Source organism: Aptenodytes patagonicus, chromosome 9 (assembly GCF_965638725.1).
Source record: "Aptenodytes patagonicus chromosome 9, bAptPat1.pri.cur, whole genome shotgun sequence".
Taxonomy (NCBI): Eukaryota; Metazoa; Chordata; class Aves; order Sphenisciformes; family Spheniscidae; genus Aptenodytes; species Aptenodytes patagonicus.
Window position 1 is genome coordinate 23774581 of NC_134957.1, and position 18466 is coordinate 23793046.

General features: G+C 45.8%; 2 protein-coding genes across 3 annotated transcripts; one reads left to right on the forward strand and one right to left on the reverse strand.

Annotated features, from left to right (window-relative positions):
* The first annotated feature begins 5974 nt into the window (after positions 1 to 5974).
* On the forward strand, positions 5975 to 11526 carry LOC143164757 (glutamine amidotransferase-like class 1 domain-containing protein 3, mitochondrial). The gene is made up of 4 exons (XM_076347679.1): positions 5975 to 6117; positions 8272 to 8443; positions 9227 to 9428; positions 10808 to 11526. The coding sequence occupies exons 1-4, from the start codon at positions 6010 to 6012 to the stop codon at positions 10998 to 11000; spliced, it is 675 nt and encodes a 224-aa protein (XP_076203794.1). The 5' UTR covers positions 5975 to 6009; the 3' UTR covers positions 11001 to 11526.
* A 1271-nt stretch (positions 11527 to 12797) lies between these two features.
* On the reverse strand, positions 12798 to 18219 carry CETN2 (centrin 2). Of its 2 annotated transcripts, XM_076347489.1 has the most exons (6): positions 18148 to 18219; positions 17694 to 17852; positions 16009 to 16137; positions 15186 to 15323; positions 14246 to 14377; positions 12798 to 12856 (listed from the first exon to the last, which is right to left on the reverse strand). In XM_076347489.1, the coding sequence occupies exons 1-5, from the start codon at positions 18148 to 18150 to the stop codon at positions 14288 to 14290; spliced, it is 519 nt and encodes a 172-aa protein (XP_076203604.1). In that variant the 5' UTR covers positions 18151 to 18219; the 3' UTR covers positions 12798 to 12856; positions 14246 to 14287. The 2 variants fall into 2 exon arrangements, with proteins under 2 accessions (XP_076203604.1, XP_076203603.1); XM_076347488.1 differs by lacking the exon at positions 12798 to 12856 and having other exon boundaries at positions 14213 to 14377.
* Positions 18220 to 18466: the final 247 nt, after the last annotated feature.

The window sequence follows — 18466 nt, forward strand, 5'->3', positions numbered from 1 at the left end:
GGTCAGGCAGAGAGACGAGAACAGGGAGGCATTTCTTAGGCTTCTCCGAATTCCTGTGAAAAAAATTACAATGGAGACAGAACTGTGATTTCGAGACAGTAGGCTATGGAAAGCGGTAGTTAGGACAGGCGGCTGTGCTATAGGCACACGGTGTGTTGGAAGCATGATCACTATGCCAGCATGGAGCTGCACAAGTCCTGCATGATGCTAGACAGAGCTATCATGAGTTTGGGCAGGTCTGCACCATGCCACATTACACTGTGTAGACATGACCGTAGAGGCTCCATCAGCACAACACTTTGTGTTCATCAGAATGCCTGAAGTGAGCTCAAAGTATTTGAGTTCCTTCAACTAAGTATCGTACCAGGCCTGGTATGCTGTTTGCCCTAATGAAGTTGAGGTTCAGCAAGCCATTGTCTTATCTTCTTCATGATGCCTACAAGACTCAATAACAAGACCATAATATATTAATGCAAATCAAGTCGTGACACCTCTTTCTTTTGGGTTGCCTGCTGGTTTGTTTTGTTCCTGCTGTAAGCCGTCAGGTCCAATGTTTGAACCACAAGTGTCATACAACCTGCTGGGTCCCCATAAATAATTGGACCTTCTCAGAAGACAGAAGCACAGGAATTGCAAAACTCATTTCTTCTCAAGAACTATCCTGCTTGGTATCCTGATCCCCAATATGACAAAGACCTTGATTTAAAATACTTCAGGTTGAATGGAACGCAACTACTACCCCCAAACAATATCACGAGGTACCTTATTTTTACTGCTATGCTTTCTTACCTCATGATGTGAGGATACTGATCAGCACGGATAGACCTGAAAGCTTCCTTCCAAGCTGGAGCTTTGTAATGGACCTATGCTTCATTTCTTCTTCAAACTGATACAGCTTTGTGAGACAGGCTCAAGTTGGGAAGGGAAGCAAGAGCTCTGCTGAATGAGTCCCCAGGCTACAGAGGACCGTAATCACACAAGTATGTGTGATTATATGATTATATACTTGGATATGTGTTCCAAGTATCTCTTGGAACAAGGGGGCACAGAAATTCCTGCCTTTGGTAGGAGGCTGTTGATTCCCACCAACTGTGAAACATCACCTGCCCAGTGGTCCATTCCCTATGGTCCCATCAATACAGCTGCTTCGAAGTGCTTTCTACTAATGCTTTGTGCCACCACTGACTGAGAGAAGAAGTGGACCTATGTTTTATGGGTCTCTCCCAAGCTGTCTGCTTTGTAGAGGAAAAAGTACCAGCATCAAATCTTGGATTTGCATGTCCTCATCGCTCCAAGTTAAAAAGGAGAAATAACTCAGCATTCATTCTAAAAAGTGTGGACTTTGTTATAGCCAGTGATTTTTTCTCTCAGATAAGTAGATCTCTTGGCATTTACACATCGCCATGCCATTTCAATCCACAGAAGCCTAAAGTACTCTCAGAAAGCCTGGGAACCGTTTTTAGAGAAATCATGTATTCAGTCTGTTAAAACTCTCAGAGATCCTGGTAAAGCATTTGTTCAAAACTAACATTGATTTTCTTTGGTTGCCTATATAGGAAAAATTTGCTGTGCTGTCATACTCCTCTAGGAGAATGAATCAGTGGTCTGGCAAGGCTGCCACGGTTTGTATAAACCTGTGGGCAAAGCAGACCAAATACATGCAAAGCTGTAGAAGGGGAGGCCTTGAAGCTGGCCATGCTCCGAGTCTTACCTGCATACGCCAAAAGAGACGATAAAACCAGCAGAAGGACTCCTAGAGCTGTGCTGGGGATCAGAGGGGCTGCTCTGGGTAAACCGTAGAAATGCACTGCCAGTAAGAGTGATCCTGTGTGTGACCAGGGAGGTGGGAAAAAAAGAAAGAGCTTGTAAACTTTGCCCAAAAAACCAGGAGAGAACCAGAGTGGCAAGAGCAGGGAATAGAGGAAAAAAAAAGCAGTACAAGATCTGAAAATAATGAAATCTAAGGAGCTGGGGATGTGTGTTGTAACTTGGTTTGTGTCCAAGGTCTCACCTCTTTCTGGGTGCCTAGTTTTAAGAAACTTGAACTTAATCATGTTTGAAAGTGCTCCCCCGTTGTCAGATAAAGGTAAAAATCAGCTCTCCCATTCCAGTTACACAAAAGGCAGGCAGACGCACGCACAGTCTACAGATGATCACGTAAGCCGTGTGCCTACAGAAAACTAGCCTAAAAATGCAAAGAGGCAGCACTCAGAGAGATGAAACGCAAAGAAGGAGCAAATGAGAGGGAGTGAACACGGAAAACAGAGCTGCAAGGAAAACTGCTAGAAAAGGAGAAGAGAGGAAAGTGCATCCAAATAAAGATCGTTTATGAAAATGACTACCAAAAAGTTTTGATTTGCTTCCCACCCAGGATGGATCGAGTACAAAATTTCAGGCCAGCACTTTAAAGCCAAGACAAATATTTTGTTGGCTGCTGAAATAGGCACGGGGATCTCTGGATCGAACGGCTTTACCCAGGCAGAGAAGATTCAGAATAAACAGACTCTTTAGCCCCCTTTGAGAAGGGGGTTGTCCATGAAAGCTAGTCCCAGCCCCATCTTCCCATGCCAAGAAGACTCGATCCCTACCTGCAGAAATGCCCAAGAGCCCTGTGGAGGAATGCAGTGACTCAGCTTTTCTGTCTGCCATCGCAGAGTCCGCCGAAGACCCAGATGCGGGCTGAAATGCTACCTCTCTTTCCTCCCTAGCTCTTTATAACCAAACCAACTCCACTGGCCTGCGTTCCTCCCTGCTCTCCACCCCTTTTCCCTACAAACATCTTCTGTTAGTGTTCCTTTCCGCATGCGGGAGGAAATGCAAACGAGCTCCTTGCTGCAATAAATTTCAGTCTGTGAGTCAGCATGGACTGCTGGTAGCTCCCTCCAGGGGCCTGTTAATTTTACTGTTGATTAACCCTTGTTAAAAAAGACACTTGAAAAATAATGCTGAGGGTTTATTACTATTACTGCCTTTTTGCTACTGCCAGTGAGGAAATTACACTAGTTAAAATTAAGGGTTTTTGAAGAATCATTCTTGCTGGAGCAAACAAGTACTTTGCAAGCCCAGGAGCTCCTTGGGAACCAGTTACTTCTCCTAACACTGGCCACGGTCCTGCTGTTTGTCCCTGTCACAGCTGTGAATGCCTGGCATCACTGTCCTGCGCTGGGCAAACCCAGGGCAGATTCAGTGCCATTCCCTTAAAGGTGACTTCTGTCCATGGGTCACTCCACATCTATCTAACCCAGGCTCTTTGTGCACACTCATGGGGAACTCCTCCTAAGTGGTTTTCATGAGCGAGGTGTCGATGCAAACATGCCGTCTGGAGACCAGCAGTGTGAGGATAAATCTAGAGGAGCCTTGCTGGCTTTCCAGGAGAACTGTGCAGGCAGTGAGTGAGTATCAGTCATTGCCATGGTCGCTGCTGTATCCCAAAGGCGACACGAAGGACCTATTCACAGCTTCCTACTGCTTCCCATGGAGAATGTATGATCAGGGCATAAAGGTCTTTACCAATGGAGGAGAGGCTGCAGAAAGCAGTGGACGCTGGCCTCGGGATCATGTTGGGTCATGCGTCAAGCGGGAATTAGGCGGAGAAGTGTTCTGTGAGAGCTAACAGAGCTTTGAAGGAAAACAGGGGCAACACTTGCCTGCACTCGTGTACATTCCTCCATTGATTTGTTCGTGTGCAATGGACCGGTGTAGGGCCTATTTCCGTGAAGGACTCAGCTCCTGTTCCCATAGCCCCAGTTAAAGCAAATTCCACTCTCAGCCTCTTGACAAGATAAAAGATGCAGAACAGTGTAAAGAGCGTCACACTAATATTACTAGGCTGGTCAAGGATGACTCTGCAGAGGCCCTACAGCAGCAAGCTGTGATGTTCCTCTTGGCAGATCCTGTTCTGTGTTCCTCTATAAGTCATGGTCCACAGTCAGGGCTGGAGGACAGAAAAGCTGTTGGAAATGGGACTTAGAGCTGCACAGGCTGGGGCTCAAAGACAGGCCTCCAGGATCATCCGTCCAAGAGGCATTAGATCTGTAGCAGCATCCAGAACAACCCCAGACTGTCAGGGTCCGCAGATAATGTCAAAGGACCCTGCTCCTCCTGTTCTCTGAGCCAGTTGGAGCATGATGGCATGCTTCCATTGCGCAGCTGGATCCCTATAATGGCTCCCAAACTTTCCTGGTTTCTTCAGTGCTTTGGAGGACAGTTATCTTTAACTGTGTTCACCCTTCAAGAAGAGCTTTGAGGCAACAGGGTTCCTTCACACTCATCTTCACTAGAATATTAATGCAGATTAAAGAAAGGTGTTAATATTAAAGCCCAATGTGTCTACTGTAATAAATGTGTGCAGACATTCCCCCACGGAATACTCAGCTGAAAAGTATTATTTATCAAGAATACGTTTATTGCAGTTAGACCTTTAGGTTCAATATGTCTATTGAGATAGACCTTATTACAGGAGGAAGCATGCACTGGAACAAGCCTGGTTTGTCCAGTTACACCTAACCAATTACATCAGTAAGGGGAACCAGCTCAGTCACTTTGCAACAGGCAGAGCTAAATGATGTGGTTTGCAGCAAGCAGTAAGTTTGTTTAAATCATCAGCCTCTGGCTATCTTCGTTCCATCATTAACGGGACTGCTCTCTAACCAGCTGAAGGAGGAAGAAACTATCTGTTCAAGTTGCAGCATGATTCAGCTGTTTTTTCATGCAAGAGGAAATAATACATTTCTAAACCACAGTTAGAATACATTAGATACCAAAACAAACAGCAGTAAAAAGGCTTTGGGTGTTTTCCACACATATGCGTCAGTTTAATTCCTGTTCTGGGTAATAAAAGTAACGGAAAGGAAAAGCCTGTGTTAGATTAGCTGGACTGCAAGTCCTTTCTCACGTGCTTTTTATTCCTGCTTGTATAGGTAGCAGCTAGGAGTATGTGATGCCTGATATCACTAATTTTAAGTATGCCTGCAATAGATGAAGTCGCATGCATTAGCAATTATTATCTTCCTCATGCCTGCTATGATTAACAAACTTGCCAAAACACTATTTTATACACAGGATGTACTTCATGTCTTTTTCAAATATGATACAGACCCAAGGAAAATTTCTTATAAATAACCCCTGAAAAACATTCTTCAGCCATGTTGCATGAAGTTTTTTGTTCTCCGAAGAATGGCAAGACAGCCTGAACAGGCCAGTTACTTCAACAGTGTAAAGTCGAGATAGAGAGGTACATAATCATCTCAGGAGTGAGCATATCAAGGACATGGAAGAACAAGTCTCTGCACGAGCAAGGGATTTTCCCCATCACATGCTGTGAATCTTGCTGCCACGTGCCCCTACAGAGGTCAGGGCTCTGCAATTCCCGGTACCACTTTCCTGTCAAATGGAGAGATGGTGCTGTTGATGAAGAATCAAGTTATAAATTAATAACCTCAGGACCCAAAGGCCAGGAAACAACTACAACTGGGTGCAAAACCTCTGCTCTTGAGAGATGGGATATGAGCTTAAGAACATTTAAGGTCAGAAAAGGAAATCTTGGGGTTAAAAGACTGAGGTTGCCTATGCAGCGTAGGGTTTTAAAAAATGGGGCACAGAGGGGAATGCACTGGCTAGAATACTTGCTCTGGGCAGGCTCCCTTTGATACCATCTTATGGGCAAAGACTTTGGTACTTTAGCCTGAAATAGAATGGAAAACCGACAGCTGAGAAGGAAAAACACAGCTGCTCTGTTGAACAGGTCACATCAGCTGGGGGTGCTTTGGAGACAACGTGCTGAGAAGAAGATCTGCAAGGGAGCAGTCAATTGAGGAAACAAATAATATTTACATGCCCTGCCTGTGGCATTGGAAATAAAACCTTCCTGCCAGTAAGAAATTCAGCCCAACCCTCCTGGCCCCACCTGCTCCTGGGGGAGGGATCGCACTATAAAAGGCTCCAGGCAGTGAACAGAGACGCACAGCAATTTGGGGCTCTCCAGGGAATCCTCCCGCTCTGGTTGTGACCATGGGAAAGAGAGTGGCTGTCGTGCTGGCTGGCTGTGGGGTGTACGACGGGAGTGAGATCCATGAGTCTTCTGCTGTGCTGGTGCATCTCAGCAGGGAGGGGGCACAGGTAAGAGGCACCCTGGCAGGCTCCTGCCCCATCTCTGGCTCCTTTTGCCCGGCTCTGCTTTTCAAGCTCTCTCTCTTGCAGAAGATACTCGTCTCTAAGGAGCTTTGCAGCTTGCCGGACAAATCACAAGCTCCCCATTGCTGCTGGGGTAATTGCAAAGCATAAGTGACTGGAGTCAAAGCAAACGGCACAGCGTAGGAGCTGCTACAGCGAGCGTGGAGAACTCCCTGGTCTCTGCTTCGCTCTTACAGCTTTGCTGTGCGAGAGGATTGCCTTGGTGCTCTGTGTTGAGTGTATCCAAATTCTGAAACAAACTTTCCCAAACGCATTCTCTATTCTTTTTGGCTTGCACTTCCTCTTTTCTGCTTTGGTATTTCTGTTTAAAAGACTACTATTGGTTTTGGCTGTTTGAAATTCATCTTTTTAAACCCCCAAAGATTAGAACTGGAAATAGACAAGTTCTTGAGAGTTGAACTTGAATAGGGGTAAAAAAGGCGACCCTCAAGCAGCCGCTCTAATGTGCCATTAGTCACGATAGCCACTCCGCGAGGCTGGAAGAGGAGGGAGACATTACCCTCAGCTCTGAGCCACCCAAAAATCTGGGTCAGAGGTGTTCTCCTGGGAATTGGAATTGCTCTATTAAATACAAAGGCACAGTGGTGATGTACATGTGCTGCAGAGCCAGCCCACCCAATTCCAAAGCCTCCAAAGTCTGTATTCTCTGTTTGGCTTAAAGCTGAGACTTGTCCAAACCTTTTCTCCCACTGTCTATAATTTTGCCTCTTCTCTCCTGGAGCTGCTGCGGTCGCTTCCCTCCTGCCGTACCCTGGATTGGCAGGATGGGAGCACGGTCCTGCACTCATCCCTTGATCGGCAGGGACCTCTAGTGGAAGAAACTCGGGCGTTATTTCAACCCCCGCCGTTTATTTTTTGGTCATGCTTGCCTGAGGAAACAAAGAACAGCACAGCATAGACTAGTTCAGTTGGAAGGGACCTACAACGATCATCTACTCCAGCTGCCTGACCAATTCAGGGCTGACCGAGTTAAAGCATGTTATTAAGGGCATTGTCCAAATGCCTTTTAAATGCTGACAGGCTCAGGGCATCGACCACCTCTCTAGGAAGCCTGTTCCAGGGTTTGACCACCCTCTCGGTAAAGAAATGCTTCCTCATGCCCAGTCTAAACCTCCCCTGGTGCAGCTTTGACCCCTTCCCAGGCGTCCCACCCCTGGATCCCAGGGAGAAGAGATCAGCACCTCCCTCTCCACGTCCCCTCCTCAGGAAGCTGTAGAGAACGATGAGGTTGCCCCTCAGCCTCCTTCTCTCCAAACTAGAGAAACCCAGAGTCCCCAGCCGCTCCTCAGAGGACATGCCTTCCAGCCCTTCGCCAGCTTTGTTGCCCTCCTCTGGACGCCTTCGAGTACCTTCACATCCTTCTTAAATTGTGGGGCCCAGAATTGCAAAGCTTGTACAGTCTCAAAATCTATCGCCCATCTGTCTGTCGTCCTCCACTCTTAATTACTGCATGTGAGCTTGAAACAGTTCTGAAGGCATTTTCCAGAAAAAGAAATACTCTGGCTTTGGGAAAACAGTGGCTGGGGAGAAGAAACTCAAAGCCCTGTCTTTGAGGGAGGCATGTGGTTTGGCAGCAGCTTGCTGGGTAGTCAGCACCCATAGGGGATGACTGGCTTTGTGGGGGCAGCTGGGGCAGGGCTGGGGCTGCCCCAGGGAAGGGGATTGCTTGGGATGCAGATGGAAACCTCTAAGAAATGGCTTCACCAATGGCTCTTGGAACACCTTGTTTCCTAGGGAGGTAAGGAGTCACTGCTCCCTCTCCAGCACTTCAGGCCCCAAAACAAGCAGCGTGGGCTAGCTTCTTTGCTTTCACCTAACAACACCCTCATTCCTTTAAGGTCAGGGTAAATGTTCCTGTGCAGAAGCTATAAAAGACCTTTCTTTCTTTCTTTCTCCTCCCTATGACAATAGCCTTCCTGATGCCAGTATCAGATACAGGTGAGCCTGAGAGTCGCTGTATTCATCAGCAAAGTTCTTTCCTAACAAAGTAACTCAAGCATTTTCATTCACTACCTATGGTCTTTAAGATGCTTAGGATACCTGACTGAAGGATAATAGACCTTTCCCCCTCCTCCCCAGGCAGAGGTTTATGCTCCTGATGTTGACCAGATGCATGTGGTGGACCACGTGAAAGGACAGCCAACTCAGGAGAAGCGCAATGTGCTAGTTGAAAGTGCCAGAATAGCCAGAGGCAACATCAAGGATCTAGCTAAGCTGGATGTCAAGGGGCTGGATGCCCTAATCATACCAGGTAGGACGGCATACGGGGTCTGCCTGCCCGAAGTCTTGGGAACAGCTTAGATAAGCCATAAGCCTTGGATGACATGGGAGTCACGGGCTGGAGAGGAACTGGGCAGAGCCACCGGGGAAGAAGACAGGCTGGAAGCAGGGACTGGAGAACAGTTCCATCTGTGCTGGCGCTGGCATGCTAGCTTGGACTTGTATTAAAAGAGAACATGGCAATGCAGAAGCTTATCCCAAGAGGAGAGGGCAGATAACTGCCAATTGAATTATCCTTTGTACCATCTACTGAGCTTTTTTTTTACTGGATGTACAACTATCCCCTCCCTCACCAACATGCCTACCTCCTCATCAGGAGAAGAGGCTGGGACAGAGAGGGGGTGACTCAAAAGCGGAAAGCTTGGTCAGTCTGGCAATTCATCTTTAGTGAAAGTATGACCATGTGATTTCAGTGGGGATGGATTAGGCCTGGAGCAAGGATTAAGAGGCAAGTAAAAACTTGTCAGCGTGCTCCACCACAATTCAGAAAAGAGCTCATGGGTGAAACACAGTACCCAACACACCCAATACCTCTCCGCTTCAGTTCTGTATGGAAGCAAGAAAGGTGCTTTGATGTCTCATCTCCTGGCAGCCAGCTCACAAAGGTTCAGCTTGTCTGGTTTCAATTCTTTTATCAACATTGGACAAATGCTGTCATCCATCAAATCCATTTTAGCATTCTAGTGAGTAATACCTGAAAAAATCCTGCCCTGGAGTACTAATCTTCCGGTCTAATCTGTTTCTCTTTTCTCAGGTGGCTTTGGAGTGGCTAAAAACCTGAGTACTTGGGCCACCCAAGGCAAGAACTGCATCATCTCCAAAGAGGTGGAGGACGTCCTGAAGGCATTCCACGCTGCCAAAAAGCCCATTGGCCTGTGCTGCATTTCCCCAGTGCTGGCAGCCAAAATCTTCCCAGGTTGCGAGCTGACTGTGGGTCATGACACAGAGTGTGAGAAGTAAGTAACCTCGGAGTGCTGATATGAAATGACACCATGAACATCACAGAATCAGCAATGCCTCCCCAATGTACGTAGCGCCCCGTCTCAACTATCCTGCCCGGATATCTGAAGTCTCGTGATGAGTTGAATGTTATTTCTCAGAACGAATGACCCACATCATGCATTTATTAAATTAACCTTGGCTGATAAATTAAATAATCAGAGGTTTTGATGTACCCCTTGTAACTTACAACGTACGTCTCACGTTAAAATTAGAAATCTGATTTTACTTTTTACAGTTTTCTGTAATGGGGGTACTTTACCATACGGGGGCACAAAAAACTGCAAGAATCGCAAAGGAATAAATTAGATTTTGAGTCAGGAAGATGTTCAGGTTTCTGGAAAGGAGGAATCTGTCCTTTCCTTGCCTGAGAGCAGAGAGGGAGGATACCAGAGGGATTAGTGGAACGAAGAGAAGTAGCAGAAGGGCATGGGAGCTTGTTTCCTTCCAACACAAGGCAAAAGCCATCCTTCAGTTATGCTCTTACCTCAGGCGGACGCCACTTCAAAGACAGGCTCTGCTGTAGCTGCTGCCTCCAGAGTGAAGCATTTAGCAACTAGGGCCCTTTTGAAGACTTAACAGTTAAAGCTTAAAAGTTGAAACTCTTCAAGTACCTGGAAGAATTGTTTCGTTATTTGTCAGCAGATCAGTTGGCATCCTGTACCAGCGGATTTGTTTGTATTTTTGTACACTTCTTTCCACAACTCTGATAGCTTAAAATAAGACACTATTTTAAATACAGTCTTTTATTTGCCTCCCCAATGTAGGTAGCACCCTGTCTCATGCACCTCTTGGTCCCAGGGTAGGAAAGACACCAGACCACTGACTCATGAAGTTAAGCAGACCCTAGGTAGGAACAGGACGGTTGCACAAGACTGGGTAGCGTTTAGAGCGGGAGGGAGTTAAACTGTCCTTACTCATATGGGAAAGCTGTGACTGAATTCTCCCAATGGCAGGGAAGGGACTATGATGGCTCTTGCTAGGAAGGGCTAGGAAGCAATGTCGCTTGTAGGAAGCTGGTGAAAAAAACCCCAAACCTAAACACAAAGACTGGAGTGGGCAGAGTTAAGTACTGGAACATCTATAGTGGCACATCAAGGTCTTATTTTGGCTTTACTTCAGATTTTTAACTCACTGCAATCTGGAGGTTTTCCTGGTTCTATAGTCCCGGAGAAACTCATCTGACAGGAAAAGATTTGGATCCTATTGAGCAGGCTTTCTGTAGGGACCATCCATCTCTCTGTAGTCAACGGACTTCTCACTCTAGGCCTTCATCAAATTGCTCTGTGTAGCGACGGCTTCCCCACACAGGGTTTATTCTCTTTTCTTCTTGTAGATGGCCTTATGCAAAGACTGCTGAGACCATGAAGGAGCTTGGTTGCAAGCATGTGAACAAACACGTCACTGAAATTCACGTGGATGTGAAGAACAAGCTGGTGACCACCAGCGCCTTCATGTGCAATGCCCCCATTCATGAGATCTACGATGGCATCGGAAACATGGTCAGAGAAGTGGTCAGACTTGCCTGAATGCCACAAAGCCACAGAATCCATCTCCTCTGGAGTGCAGGCACTGAGCCTCGGATAACGTTCTTCCCCTTTTACACCCACATGTCAACAGGCAAACTGCTACTCAAACGGAGTTCTCCCCCCTGGCACCGGACCACCGGTGGCTGCTGAGGAGGGAGAACCCCGGAGCAATGGAAGCATTGTGTTCTGCCGAGGACACACCACTTACTGACAGCCAACTGGCAGTAACTGGAGTGTGGGCACGCATCGAGCTGGCAGGCAGAAGCCAGGTTTCCACGGGGCTCAAATACAGCCGCTGTCTTTGGTTCTGAGTGGCCCAGGAGTTGCCCGGGTCACGTCAGCCACGATTGGGCTGACCTGACACGTGCATATCATCTGTCAACAGGAATTGGTCCCCTTCTGAGATTCCTTACACATCCATCTTTGCCAGTACTTCAAAGCTCCCCACATACCTCACAGAACAGAGGAATTAGTGGCAAAAGGAAGGAACACGGTTCTGCTACTGAATAAAACCTGTCACTACTTACATGGGCTGAATTCTGCTTTCATTTTTGCCTTTTACTCTGGATTAGGAGATGCTCTTAGTGCTACTGGTTGGCCAAGGAGTGGGGAAAACGGTACAGGAAGAAGTCACCAGGAACGAACCCCACTTGTTTTGCTAGGATTTGTCAGAACCAGACTTGGGCATGAATACGACATGGGTGAAAGCGGAGTCAAACCAATATTAGCATCCAGGTCTAACGGGGAGAAGTTAAATTCTTCCCTTGTATTAACAGAAGACCTGCTATGATAGCATGGAGTGTTTTGGAGGCAGCCTCCCATACTGCTCCTAGGCAGAAAGAGTCCAGGGCGAGATCTAGGCATCCCGGAGAAAGCGGTGCAATTTCCAGTCCCTTCCAGTCTCTAGGAAAATTCCTAGAAACAACCCGGAAGCAACAATTCTTCATTGCGACGGGGACAGACAAGATACCCGTCTAGCTGAAACCTGAATGGCAAGCTGCGGACCAGCTGGGCGATAGCAGAGTCTGGCAAGCAGAAGGCACTAAAAATAACCCCGTGTCCGGCGCAGTTGTTCAGGTAACAGGCCAGGCATGGGTTTTTAAGGCCAGAGGGAACCATTTGTAATCCGACCACTCTGCAGGAGCTGTAGAGAGCGCAGCAACTTACACTGGGCTGAAGCAAGCCTACTGAGGGGATTCAGTCTTGACCTGAAGACGCTGCCGTAGTATTTGATAGCTCATTCTCACAGTTAACAAACGTCATTTAAGATAAGCCATGCTTTTATTTCTCTCTTATAGTTGAAGAGCTTACTTCCCGTTCCTGGATGCTGACAGGTTTGTCTCCATTAGGTTAAGAGCTTTTTAGATGGTAGCTGGTATGTTCTTCTTATATAGGTTCTTATTAAACAGGTAGTATCGTATAATCATTACAGACTGAGCTGTTTAATTCTCTCAGTGTAAGAAAGACGTTTTCAGAGCCAGCAACTATTTTCTGAGGGTCTTCTCAGCAAACTCTTCATGCTTTTTACATCCTTTTCGAAACACCGGCGTATTTTTGCACTCTCACCAACATGGCAAGATCCTTCGTGACTACACTGGTGGCCAGAGTGCAGTGGTGCTGCAAAGAGGGGTTCAAGCACATCTGGCAGTGACAGAACAGCCCAGAGTAGCATAATACAGCAATTCTACCCAGGTTTCTAATGAAAACGTAGCTTATCGAGTCACTCTTTTCTGCGTTACTTTTTTCCACTGATTCTCCTACCAATCATTTTCACCCCGTTGGCCGCCTTCCGTAACCTTTTGCAAAGGTGTGAAAGCCTCCAAGACATAAAGGACCAGCCAGTTTGGGGACAGCAGCTGCCAGGAAGAGGAAAGAAATGTTTGCTAGCACAAAAAGTCCACCGTTCCCTTGGTCCTTCGACAACCCCCTGTAGAGACCTGTAGTGAGTATCCCAACCACAGAGTAACGTTCAGCCTGAATTAGCATTTAAGGAGGACAGAGCACAAATCCATGGGAGACCAGGCCTCAGAGCTGCACGGTTTTCTCCCATACTCTTACTTCCGAAGGGGAATCCACAGCTTAAGCTGTTCATTACCTTACAGAAAGTAATCGTTCCCAAGCCCTTCAACTCTTGTCTTTTGCACAATGCAGGAGTTCAGGAAAGGTACAGAAGTTTCTGCCATAAGCACTAGCTTTTGAGAGTTATACAGGATTTTCTGGGATTAAGTGTTTTGACTAACTTATCAGATAGGCTGAAAAGCTACAGGATGTAAATACAATAGGGAAAATTCCAGGGACTGGCTGAAGAATTTGAATTAATCTCTAAGTTTAGATCCAACCCACACAGACACAAAGCTACTAACAACACTGTTTGCTGGGATGCAGAAAACTGCTTCCACTAGTGGAGCAGGAAAATCAACCCCAAAGATGAAACATTAACAACAGGGCCCTTTTGAAGACTTAACAGTTAAAACTTAAAAGTTGAAACTCTTCAAGTACCTAGAAGAATTGTTTCGTTATTTGTCAGCAGATCAGTTGGCATCCTGTACCAGTGGATTTGTTTGTATTTTTGTACACTTCTTTCCACAACTCTGATGGCTTAAAATAAGACACTTACTTTAAATAAGTCTTTTATTTGCAGCCACTGAATATTCCTGCAAACATACAGAGCTTTCAACAGCAGCACTGGTAACTTTCCTCTTCTTTTGCAAAGAGATTTCTTTCAGTGTGTGAACTCAATAGCAGTAAGTTATGTTGCAGCAGTCTATTTACTTACTTTTTTTTCAGTTTAAAGAACATACTAAAAAAAAGGGGAGGGGATAATCACCACAAGACAGAGTATAAAAAGCTGATCCCTGCAAATATGTCATATAAAGAGTTCACCATAGCTGGGCCCAAACCAAGACATTAAACCAAAAACTTCAACTGCTGGGAAATAGAGATTTACACTATCTGGTTTTGAGTCCTCTCTTTACCAAACCATAATCATTTGACACGTGGTTTTTAGTCAGAGAAGGATCGGAATTCTGTCACTGAAAAATGTGATTTGTGTATCAAAAACAAAGAGTGTAAACATCTTATGAGCACAAACAAGCAACCACGTTGCTACATGTAAACAGGTTAGCAGTTGGTAACTGTTCCCAAACACAAGTTTAAGATCATCCACTTAAAAAAAAAAAAAAAAGTTGACCTATATTTTCTGCTGTCTCAAAAGAAAAAGACTGTAAAAAAAGTGAGGCACCTACCAAACGTATATACAGATGTGCAAAAATAAATAAAATTCTGTTTCAGTACAGGCTGGTCTTCTTCATGATCCGCAAGAATTCTTGCTCGTTCACTTCCCCATCCCCATCTCTGTCTGCTTCATCGATCATTTCCTGAAAGATATTTGTATTCAGAAATTAGATGCAGATTAGACTAGGGTTAGAATTATTAGATTAATTCAGAATTAGAACCACTTTTTAGTAAGTTGTATTGGAGGGGACAGTGTTAGCTCAACGTCAGACCTACTATGCTACAAAATATTTACTAAACCAGACACTAGTATGTTTTTATATATATTTATACAAAAATCCGCACGGAAAATGTTGTATTATAGGAACTGTCCTGGAAGAAACAAAGTGCTTGGAGCAGAGTTCTTCCTTTTACATCACCGTAACTCCATAAAACTGCAATTCTACTGGCGCAATTTCGACAGCCACATATGCTTAACCCATCGTTGACCTAAGAATCCATTTCCCAATCACAAATTGACAGAAGCTCTTCCATTTCTGCTGGGAGAGAGGGGGCAGATTTTCCTAACAGTTCAAGCGTAAAGATCCCACGGGACACTAGAGGACAGCACCTAAAACTGAGAGACCGCTGCCTTTACCTAGAAGCTGACCCTGAGAGGGCTTCCTTCCCCCACTGAGAGAGAGATTCCCATTCCTTACTCTCGCTGCTAGCTCTAGTGCTTAGCAGACCAGTCAGGGAGACGGCTCAGCTCTCCAGACAGAAGCAGAATTAGGCTGTGACTATTTACATAGGTTTTACACGAATGTAAATACGAAACCAAGTAACGAACATTCTGTGACTGCCTTCCTACTCAACGGGCACAGTGTAATCTGGACCTTTCTATGTTCACTACACACAAAGGCAGACAGTGGGCGTTTGTGTATGATACGGTTTCATATACCAGGTACAAACCTGCAGCTCTTCATCTGTGAGATTTTCCCCCAGTTCTTTGGCGACACGTTTGAGGTTTTTGAAAGAGATTTTGCCAGTTTCATCGTCATCAAAGAGTTTGAAAGCTTTGAGAATCTCCTCTTTGGAATCTTTTTCAGCCTTAAAGAAGTAAGCGTAAGTTTAAGAAAAAAAAAAATAGTGGTTATGTTGCAGGTAACACTCAAAATAAAGTTATAAAAGACAAGCATTAGAAAGACTGAGAAACCTCTCTTAAGAGCAAATTTAAAGAAGTATATGTGCAAAAACTGAAGGTAGACAGAGACACGTCGATGCTTCCTGAACCTCAGGGTTTCGGGGAGGTTTTTTTCTTTCATAGCTAGCCAGTTGTCTTTGGGATTTCAGTATCGGGATCTTCCATGGTTAAATATCTGGTTTTACTCAGCATGTTTTAAGATTTTTAAAACCAGAGATTTCATCTGTAAATATCTTAAAACTGCAGAAAAGAAAATACAGTGCATTGCTTCACAAGTCACGTGTCAATACTCCCGACAGCTTTCTGCAGGCCAGAGCTGGTTTTAATCTGTGATAAAAATCTTGATTTCAGTTTTTCCCTTTTCTCACACACACAAAACTGACTGCTACAGAAACTTGTTAATGACATAATTATTTCAACCTTACCTTGAAAAATGAGATAGAATTGCAAGACAGGGACTACCCTAACTTTTGTATATTTTGTTGTTAAGATTAAAGTAGTGCTTTCATCTTCCACTAAAACCAAAAGGAGATGAAAGGTACTCAGCCATTTTCAAAATTGCTTTCACTTTGACTTTTAAAATTTACATACCATTTTCTGTGTCATCACTACCAAGAAGTCATTGAAGCTGATTTTTCCTGTTCCTTCCTTATCGATATCTGATATCATTTTCTTGATCTCTTCTTTTTTAGGTTCAAAACCTAGTGCTCTCATGGCCACCTGTAAGGACAAAGAAAAAAGTTATAAATCATACAAAACCATAAAAAAAAACCACGGGGGGTAAAAAAAGTTGAACTTTATGTTCGCACATCATGTTAAAACACGCATTCTGTGTCTCAAGGAAAACAGCAAGGTAAGGGGCAGACTTGGAGCAATGCTTCTCAACACACAGGGGCACATCAAGATGCAGAAAACAGGAATGCAACCATTCATATTCTGGAGTTGTCCTTCAGTTAATTCAGAAATTTCCTAAACACATCCTTACCACCACCACGTCCACCAGCCCCAGCTCAGAACTGGCAAGAACTTGGAGGGTAAGGCTATATAAGAGAGTCTTGGGAGAAATATTTCCTCTGAGAAAATTTGGACTTTTTTTATGAAGTCTTACCATACCTATTTTGGTATATACTTTTTTTAAATTCTTGTGATGGGCATAAGAGTCCCACTTCAATTAGTATTTTGAAGGAAAAATCCCAAACTGTCACACAGTGCTGTGGATAGCAATTTCCAAGGCTACCGGAAAATTTAATGTTATTCCATTCCTGTCAGGGGAATTGCTACTAGTATTCCCTTTGCAATGAGAAACAAGACACTGAATAATAATTAAAAAAAAAAAAAAAAGCTTATTTCAGGCCCTGTTGTAAGCAAGATGGCTAAATGGAAGACCCAGAAATGTCTCAACAAAATAACTTCAGGACAAGTGACTGCATGAAAGACGTTTCAATCATACCTGCAACTCTGCCGAACTCTACCAACCTGATCTGATGGCACAAACATGGGAGGCCTTAAGCCGGTAGACCTCAGGGAACTTAAATCAGTTAATTTTTCATTCTAGTGACATAAATCTTTTTCAATGGATGTTGGGAAAACAGAATTCAAGCACTTTGCGTGCCTTTCTACAACACTCCTATAAGCAGCACATCCAAGGCTGCCGTCACTTGCAGACACACGCATGCACACCTACACGCTTTATTTTTTCCTCCTTTGATAAAGGGACAAGCGGCAAGTTTGAAATCAGGTCTCCTCCCTAAGGTCTTAAGTAATATGGACACCCAGCCGGCAAATAGGAAGGGCAAATGCTGAAAGCAAAAGAAGTATTTATTTATTGATTACTATTCTTCCCGAAGGACAGGGGTGGGAAAGGACCAAAAATGTTTTGCAATAAATAAAAGCATGAAAATGAGTAGCATTGGTGTGTTCCATAGCTTGGATAACCTAGTTTGCGAAGCATGCAATCCTCAATAACACATAAGAGGGGAAAAAAACCCCCGCCTTTTTAATATTCACAAACCCTTGTTGATGTTTTACTAACAGAGAAGGAGACAGTAGAGAAAATACAGAACTATCAACGTATTTTGGCCAGCGCGGCCTTAAAGACACTTGATAACAGCAGTAAAGAGCTATAATTAAAGAGAAAAATGTACCTGTTGACAACAGGGTTTTAGGGGGGGGGGGGGCAATCTCTCCTTTCCTGTTTAAGGTCACTTAGGCACTTATGCCCCTATTACTTTATAACCTCAGCAGAACTGTGCTTTTAGCACCAGGAAAGTTCTTACCTTTAGCTCCTTAACATCTATGTTCCCGGTGCCGTCTGCGTCAAACAGGTCGAAAGCCTCCCGGATCTCCTGCTTCTGCTCCTCGGTGAGCTCCAGCTTGGGACTCGCTTTCTTCCTCTGGGACGCGGCTCCTAGCGAGGGCTTCTTAAAGCTGGAGGCCTTGGCACAGCAACACAAGAGCAAAGGAGGATCAGGCCGCCGCCGCCGCGGCCACGCACCGCCCCGGGAAGGGCGGGTGAGGCCCGTAGGACAGCGGCCGCCTCAGCCCCCAGCCCACACCGCGGCCCCGGGGCCGCTCCGGGCTGACAGGGGCCTCCCCCGCAGCCCCGCCACCGTGGCGCCGGGAAGCCGGAGCGGAGCAGCGCGGGGCCCGAGGCCCCCTCCCGCCGCCGGTGAGGAAGGCAAGGCGCCCCGCAGCGCCGCGCCGGGCCGGGCCGGGCCGGGCCGCACTCACCATCCCGGCGGCCGGTACCTTGGGGCGGCTCCAGTCCTGACAGGCCGAGACTCAATGCCGCCCTTTCCCATTGGCTAATGCCCCTACGCCGCTGCTATGGCAACCCTCACTCCTATTTGGTGGAGAGCCGGGCGCGGGAGGCGCTTAGGCGATAGCTATTGGCCAACACGTGGCTGGGGCGGATCCAAGAGGCGACCGACCGGGGAGAAAGGCCTCTCCTCCTTCCGTCAACGCGATTGGCCGAAGGGGGGAGGCCGAGGGCCAATCAGCGAGCGATAGCCGGCTAGCGCGATGCTCAGCCCAGGGCGCGCGGGAGGAG